We start from the raw sequence: 8,663 nt of genomic DNA on the forward strand, positions 1-8,663 counted from the left end.
GATAGATAGACAGACGATAGATAGATAGATAGATAGATAGATAGATAGATAGATAGACAGACAGACAATAGATAAATAGATAGATAGACAGACAATAGATAGATAGATGATAGATAGACAATAGATAGATAGATAGATAGATAGATAGATAGATAGATAGATAGATAGATAGACAGACAATAGATAGACAGACGATAGATAGATAGATAGATAGATAGATAGATAGATAGATAGATAGAAAGATAGATGATAGAGATGAGAGTGAGAGACGGACAAATAGATGATAGATAGGCAGACAGCTTCCTTTTAAGGCTTCCTTTTAGTGTCCTTATTTTAGAATTTAAATTTCCTATGTGAGCGTGCACATTCAACAACAACAATGAAATGTATTAGCATAAAAGTTCCAGAAACGTATCAGGATTTGGGCTTTGGCCCATCATTTCATGAAGCATGGAAGAGAAATTAAAAGTTTTGAAAAAACTTAACCAAGTTACTGTTTATGGTTTTATAAGATCAAAGCTCAAGGATTCAGGCTGAGTTAATTCATATAAATCTAGAAACAAGAAAGAGGAAACACATAAATCTTATAAGCGCATATGTTACAAAATGGAAACTGAGATCATGTTTATAACTGCAAGAAACAGACTCCTTTAGGTCCGATCATCAGTTTTAATTCTGGGGATCTCTTAAATACTGTGTTTATTGACTCTTTGGGACCAATGCCTCGGTAGCAAGAAATGTAGTGATGTTTGAGAGTGTACTCCAGAACACCATATACTCTGCTGTGTCCGCCATGGTTTGGAGAGGAAAATAACCAATGGGTGAATCTGTGCTATAAAAAGGAATTTACTAGATCAGTTTACACAGCAGGGGCTTGATCGCCATCTGGAGAACCTGAGAGGCGGGGAGCTGCTCAGTCCGTGAGACTGGGTGCCCAGCAGTTCCAATCAGGCCTGAAGGCTTGGAGCATTCCTGGGAAGTTGCTGGTCTTTTATCCACATTGAAAGGCCAAGCTGCAGTCTGATGCCAGAGGAGGGTGGAGGTGGGAAGCAAGGAGGAATTCTGCTGTGCAGTGCTGCTTCCTGACTGAGTTGTGGCTTTGTGTCTGGTGCTCAGAACTAAGCCATACCTCCCCACATCTGGAGCATGAACCTGCCAAAACCAGCCCCTGCCCACTGACCCTTGGATCAAGACCCATCCTTGGCATGCTGGGGAATCTTCCAGTGTCTCCAGACAGCTGTCCCAAGCAACTCCCCTCCCTCCCCGGTCTACTTCCCTCCATAAGAGCACTTCATCAGTGCCAGGTCCCCCCTGCCTTGTAGCTGCTGAGAGTGTGTGACAAGGCAGGGAGGACTGAGTAAGGCCCATGTGTAGGGCAATCAGCCACAGATCACACCACTTCCTCCTAGGAGCTAAGTCAAAAGAGGAAGCACCAAGCTAAGGCGCATCTGCCAGAGAAGTCCCCAGAACAAGCTGATTAGGAGCTGAAGAATCCCCAGCTGAGTCGAGGCCTCCAAGGAGCCAAGCGGTGAGTGGGGGCCCTGTCCCTGTGGCTCTTAGAGAGGATACCTCAGTGTTAATCTTCTCTAAGCAGCAGGAGACCTGACCCCAGCCCTGGTAAGGATCCTGTGGCCTCTCTATGACCCCAGTCCAGGGAGTCTGAAAGAAAACTGTTCCAAGACTACCCGGTCAAGGCCCTGTAGTAGGAGAGGCCCCTTGCAACCTCCAGGAAGAACCATGAAGAAGGCTAGGAACACCCAGAGCTGAGAACATGAGGTCAGGCTGGTGAAGAATAAGCACAGATGCACAGGTCTCCTGCTTTGGTTCTAGGATCCCATACACTATCTGGGCCTCCAGAGACATGGTGGCTGCCAGACCCAGCAGAGACTGGATGATCCTCTTGTAGGGAGGGCTTCCTAACCCCAGGCTGGAAGTGGAGGGTCCAGGAAGGACTGGAGCTGTGGGGGAAGTTCCCAGGGCTATCGGCAGGAGCCAGTTGTGTCTGCTCCTGCCTCAGCTGGTCCCCCTCTCCGCACCTCTAGCCCTGATAAATCTACTTTCAGACTCACCTGTGTGAGGAACGGTGGGTCTGTTTGTGTGATATGTGTGTCTGTGCACGTGCGTACAGGTCTGTGTGAAGTGTGCTGGTGTGCACATGCATGCCTGTATGTATGTACAATTACGTCTGTGTGGTGCATGTGTGTGTGTGATATGTATCGCATGCAGGTACATGCCCATGTATGAGTATCTATTACATATATGTGTGTACAGTGTGTGCTTAGGTGTCCATGTTGTGTGTGTGTGTCTTCCTTAGTGGTGTCATGTGAATCCCTGGTGCTCAGGCTTTAAAAGGCCTGGCCTGGTAGACGTCACACTTGGTAAGCATTGTGCTTAAGGGAACAATACTGGTGTGGGATTCTGGTTCTGATAACCCTAACCTCTCCACCATGGTCAGGTTCATTCATAAGAGCTGTTCTCAAGGCCTCTGGCAGACGAGGGGGCAGCTGAAGTCATGGCTCTGGATCCCAGGGCTCCCCTTGGATCTTCTAGGATCTGAACGCTGTGGCCTGCCCCTTTCCCAGCCACCATCACCACCCAGAGCTTACCGACTGTAGGGCTGGGTCCCTGCATTGCTGTCCTTTGATAAGTGGAAGGACAGCATGCACGGCCTCTGCTTCCTATAGCACCTGAGGCAGCAGTCGTCACAGGAGAGGACTGGGGTGGTGAGAGCAGCAGGGAAGCCATAGCACCAACCACCTTCCTGGAACAGTGACTACACGCTTGTGACATGGAGGCCAGCACCACACTGGGAGCCATGGATGGAGAGAAGAGCTGCTGAGGACTCTGGGATGCTGTCATCAGGTCACCTCCCAGAGAGGATGCAGTGCAAACTGAGGCTGTGTGGGAACGGATGGCCAGCCGGCAGAGAGGACACCATGGAAACGGGGAGCCCTGTTTCTACTGGATCAGTGACCAATACCCTGAGTTGGCCCTGACCCCAGTGGGCCTTCCATAGCCTCACCCCTGCTCATAACTTGGTAGCATAGGTCTTATCATTTCCTGTGGGCAAGAGATGTAGACATGGGCTGGGGGTAGGGCTCTGGGATGCTTAGACCCGGCCAGTATGAGATGCAGAGACCTCTGAGCCTGAGAGGCACGATGCTGCTGGTATAGAAGCTTCCAAGTATGGGGTTCTTCTGTCCCAGCCCTAGGCAGGGCTCTCTTGGTGCTCGAGAGTCTGAGAGTACAGTCAGCTCCAGGAAGGCAGTTCTTCCCAGCTGGATTTTAAGTGGCATCCATTGTGTCTGGAACATTTGGAGTGGAAACTCAGTAGAAGTGGGGGCAATGCAGACGCTGAAGGGACCGGTAGAGGCAGAATCCAGTAATCTTTAAGGATAGACTAGATACATCTAGTCTTTTACCAGGAGGGGCCGAAAAGTACTTGCTAGAGGGATGAGTGGGTGAAAGAGTGAACAAGAGCCATCCAGTGATTGATGGAACACAGCCACCGCCATGGTCTAATCCACTCCAGGATTGTATGTGGTGGGAACAACAGAGCCAGTGGGTTGTGGAATCTGCAGTCTCGGGCAGTGCATTAGCTACTGCAGAACTGAGAGCTCTTCTAAGACTGGCCATGGATCAAGACAATGAAAGACTCCAGTGTGAAGGGGGAGGGGCTTCCAAGGCTCTGCCGGGTACTATTGGCAGTTGATGGCTGTCATGGGAGGGAGAGTCATTCTTCTTTGCCGGGAGCCCTGTTCCAACAGATGACAGCAAGGCCACATGCATGTGAGAAGCACAAGCTGAATTCAGCAGGCTCAAAATAATATTTAATTTTAATTTTTAATAATTATTTTAATTTTAAATAATTTGTTATTTATTTAATGATTATTTAATAATTTAAGAATTATTTAATAACTCTTAACAGCAGTTAAGAATGCTTGCTGCTCTTCCAGCAACCCCAGTTCAGTCTCCAAGGCAAACATGAGACAAACAATTTCTGTAATACCAGCTCCAGGGGATCAGACACCCACTTCTGGCTACCTCGAGCACCCACACATATGTGGAATAGATAGATAGATAGATAGATAGATAGATAGATAGATAGATAGATAGATAGATAGATTAGATAAGGATGGACACATGAATTTAAAAATTAAGTAAATATTAAATAATGAAGGACATAAGTTGGGAGGGAGATGTGGGCGTTGGCTGAGAAGTGGAGGTGGATGTGATTAAGTTACATTGCACCCATTATGAAATTCTCATAAAGAAAAAGCCTTATCCTTAAAAGATGTCACTATATACATTTATATAGAAAACTGGAAGACATAGACAGGATTACTGGAGAAAATGGGAATACTGGTGACGGAGTAGCTTGTCCCTACCCGGAACATTGGGTCTCAGAACAGTGTTTTGATGCCCTGGTTCTCATCTGTCCCCCTACCCCGGGTCTCTTGTGAGTGAACAGATAGAAGTGACTCCACCTTGGCACTGGGCTTCCATGGAAACTATTGAGTGGGCTGTGGTCATCACAAGCCTTTAATTTTGTTTTCCCTTAGACACGGTGGCCATGGGTTGCCGCTTGCTCTCCCTCCAAACCCACCCTGGGGCTCTGCCAATTTCCCCCTGCTCACTCCTGTAACTCGTGACACAGGTATCTCTCCCTGGGAGCCTCGGGCTTCTGAGGGCTGGGTGAAGGGTTCTGCAACTGGGGGAACTTCACAACAGGAAGTCACCCACCTCTTCTTGCTGGTCTCAGCCACCTGCCCTCACTGGTATCTGCTTTTCATGGGAACATGTTACATAGATGGGATCCATTTTCCCTCCGAGGCATCCCTCAGGTCCCAGGTGTTTGCAGCTTGATTTAACCTAAAACAAGGTCTTCATTCGATGCCTGTGTTTGGTGCCAAGGGAGGGGACCCGGGTCCTCAATAGAATCTCCACGAAAGGAAACTTACCAAAGCCCAAAGCAGGGGCTGTGGTAAGCCTCACCACTTCCTGAGAGAGTGCTGGGCTGTGCCATCACTTCCCCAGGGAAAGAGTTGGCTTTGCTGCAGACTTCTGGTGAGTTGGTGGGTCCTGGGTTTCCTAGTGTGGTCACTTTTAGGGTTGTTTGGAGTGCCTGCCTGTCACCAGCCTGCCAGATGAGTCTCTCAGGCCATTCTTTATAATAACCACAGGATTCTCATAAGCAAGGAGCGATGTGGGGGATGGGAGGTGGCAGCACCGCCACCCTGGCAGGCTACCTGTCACCAGGTCATTGGGACACTGCATCTGTGGGTTAGTCTTGCAGTAACCCCGGCCTCTTCCTGTTCTCTGGAGAGTGTAGGGTACACCGAGGTCTATATCCATCCTGTTCAAATTTCCCGATCAAAGGATACAAGAGTTTTCATGCTGCCACTGGTGTTTTGTTTTGTTTTGTTTGGTTTTTGTGGGGGGAAGGGGGAGTCCAGTTGGTACCCTTGGCAAGAGAACAAATCTAAGTTAGGAGATATTCACCCAGAGCTGGTGTGATCTACTCAGTGACTAAGTCTGGCCAGAGACAACTAGTCAACCCTGAAACTGTCCACTTTCAGACACCTTAAGGACAGGTTGAAGGCTGTGATAGAGAACAAGCAGCGGCCTACAGCCACACATGAATAGCTCCCAGCACTACCAGGACAAACAGAGTCTCAGCTTGCAGCCCAGGTTCCAGCTTTGAAGGCTTGGCCTCAGCAGCATGGAGCACATATAGCATTTGTAACATGTGGTGGGTGCGCAGTGTCTGTGTTGACATATAGCACATGGTGTGTGTGTGTGTGCGTGCGTGTGTGTGCGTGCGTGTGTGTGTGTTGCATATGTCTGCATATATCACCTACAGTAAGTGCCCTGTCTTCTGCGCTTGGTGCCCCAGCCACTTCAATAGGCCTGTGGCTCCCCACTTCCTCCTTCCCTGAGCCTGGAGACATTGGTGACTGACTTTGCATGGAACCTGTCTGATTCTTACACCCTGAGGTATCAGGGACTAGATCCTCTCCACCCTCAGCAGCCCTGCATTTCAGACAATCCAGAAGAGGCTCTGTAGGAGGTCAGCCTTGACTCACCAGGTCCTTCCCTCCACAGGACATGCTGGGCCGGCACCCCCTGCTGCTCATCCTAACTGGACTGCTCTCCCTGGGATGTGGTGAGTTCTTTGAAGTCAGCTCCTATGAGGTGTGCTGGGAAGAACAGACTCACCCTGTGGGCATCACTCCACTCACAGAGCCAAACGGGGCTTCCAGTCCTGACCTGACCTCTCCTGTCCCCCTTTCCTCCCCACCCCTATTGACTCTGGAGCAGCTGGGATGGGCAGAACCTACTCACCCAACTTTCTCCCCAGCCCTGACTCAGTGGTGTACCAAGGACAAAGTGAACACCTGTCAGGACTGCATCAGGTCAGGGCCTGGCTGCGCCTGGTGCCAGAAGCTGGTAAGAAACCCATGGGTTGACGGGTGGAGTATAACATCCATTCTCTCTGTCTCTCTCCATTTCTCTCTGTGTATGTGTGTGTGTCTCTCTCTGGTCTCCACCCTCCCCCATGACTGTCTGCCTCATCTGTCTGTCTCTCCTTCCTTTCTTCCCCCCAATGCATACATACATCTCTATCTTGCTCAATATTCTGTGACTATCATTGGCTCAATGATGCTTTAGTGTCTCAAGCCTGCCCAGGGGCCCCTCTGGATGTTCTGGATTCCCCCAGAATGACTCTTCCCATTTTTTAAAAATACATGGAGGGTGGGGTGTGTGTGTCTGTCTGTGTGTGTGTGTGTCTCTCTGTACGTTTGTGTCTATGTGTGTGTGTATGTCTGTGTCTCTGTATGTGTGTCTATGTGCCTGTGCATGTGTGTGTGATATAGGTATATGTACTCACGCACACAAGCAGAGTACAGAAGAGGACATCAGTCTCTGCCTATTCCTTCTCAATTCCTAGAGCCGAGCTGGTGGCCAGAGTGCTTATGCTGGGTTACAGGCACATGCGGCATTTATTTGTGTGTAGATGCCGTGATTTGAACTCAAGTCCTCAGTGCTAGAGGGAGTAGTTTAAGGGCAGAAAGGGGCCTCCAGTTGCCTGATTTGAAGCCCTCAAGGAGACCGAGGTTGTCTCAAGGACAGTTATTCCTTGGTAGGCTGCCCCCATTCACAGAGATTTCTATGCCAAAGTGTAATGGCAAGTGAAGAAGAGATAGGCTGGGATCTCTAGTCCCTATGATCCGTCATCTTCCTTGTGACACTAACCTGGCCCTTTCCCCAGAACTTCACAGGCCAAGGGCAGCCAGAGTCTCTCCGCTGTGACACCTCAGAGCAACTGTTGTTAAGGGGCTGCACATCTGAGTACCTCGTGGACCCCAAAAGCCTTGCTGAACCCCAAGAGGACAAGGACAGGGACCAGAAGCAGCTGTCCCCACAAAATGTGACGCTTTACTTGAGACCAGGTAGGCTTGAACTTGCCTGGTGTGGACCGGGCACACGGTGTTTACAGGAGTTTGGCCAGCATCCCTGCTGTCACTGTGGACAGTAGACTGTGGTTCAGTTTCTTCTCCTGACAGTGTTGAGATTCCTGACAGAGGCAGCTCAAATGGGAGAGGGTTTGACTCACAGTTCAGGGGTACAGCCCATTGAGGTGGGGGCGGCACAGCAGCGGGAGCTTGAAGCAGCTGGGCACAGGACATCCACAGTCAGGAAGCAGCGGGTGATGGATGCATGCTGCTGCAAGTGCATAACATAGAGCACAGGATCTCAGCCAGGGAGTGGTGCCGCCCACAGTGGGTACGTCTTCCCGCCTCAACTGACAGGTTGACCCTGAGGCCTTTCTCCCAGGTGATTCTAGATTGTGTAAGGTGGACAGCTAACACTCGCCATTGCAGGGTGTGTGTCCAGGTTGGCCTGAAGGTTGCTGGGATCCTCATGACTAATGTCCACTCTCCAGACACCTGAGCTCCCAAATACTCTCAGTAAACTGAGGCAGGAGACGCACTTGAATTCAGGAATTGATTCAAGGGTAGACACACACACACCCCCTTACCACACACCATGCGCATCAGAATTGCATTTTAATTTAAAAGACTGAGGTTCTCCATACATAGCTCTGCCTCTTGCTGACTCTAAGCAAGCAAATCTCCCCCAGCCTCCATTGTCTGCTGTCTACACTAGATGCCGGGTCTCCCTTTTAACCCTGTGCTATGTTTTTGTTCTGCTTTGCTTTGGTTTTGAGAAAGGAGAACAAACCATTTGGAAAATACTGTTGCATTCACTCTCAGAAGGCCAAGTGTTCTTGAGAGAAGAAAGGCACTGATGAGTCTTGGCACTGATGAGTCTTGCAACTGAGAAACTCTTTAAACCAGTCTGCCCAATAGATGATGTGACTGTGGCCACAGCAAGTATTTCGGAGCACAGGCCCCAATGTTGGTACAAGGCCTGGCCCCAGGGAGCCAGGGTAGTAAATTGAGCCATGGGCAGAAGCAATGGGCTTGTGTGGGCTGACTCCACAGGCTGATTAACTCACTCACAAGACATCCTGCTCATGGATCTGGAGAATGAAAGCCCAAAATCAGGGTGCTGGGGTTGCTGGGTTCCTCAGAAGCCACTTCAGACATCTGTTTGGTGTTCCCACATGGCAGGAAGAAGCAGGAAAGGTTTCAGTG

General features: G+C 49.6%; 1 protein-coding gene across 1 annotated transcript in view; it reads left to right on the forward strand.

The window, feature by feature from the left end:
* The first annotated feature begins 6,108 nt into the window (after positions 1-6,108).
* LOC101987017 (integrin beta-2-like protein) overlaps positions 6,109-8,663 on the forward strand; it is a 15,910-nt gene continuing 13,355 nt past the window's right edge. The window contains exons 1-3 of the mRNA XM_005370134.1: positions 6,109-6,166; positions 6,362-6,450; positions 7,274-7,454. Coding sequence (XP_005370191.1) covers positions 6,109-6,166; positions 6,362-6,450; positions 7,274-7,454 — 328 coding nt within the window. The remainder of the gene's footprint in view (positions 6,167-6,361; positions 6,451-7,273; positions 7,455-8,663) is intronic.

Source organism: Microtus ochrogaster, unplaced genomic scaffold (assembly GCF_000317375.1).
Source record: "Microtus ochrogaster isolate Prairie Vole_2 unplaced genomic scaffold, MicOch1.0 UNK72, whole genome shotgun sequence".
In the NCBI taxonomy this organism is placed as follows: Eukaryota; Metazoa; Chordata; class Mammalia; order Rodentia; family Cricetidae; genus Microtus; species Microtus ochrogaster.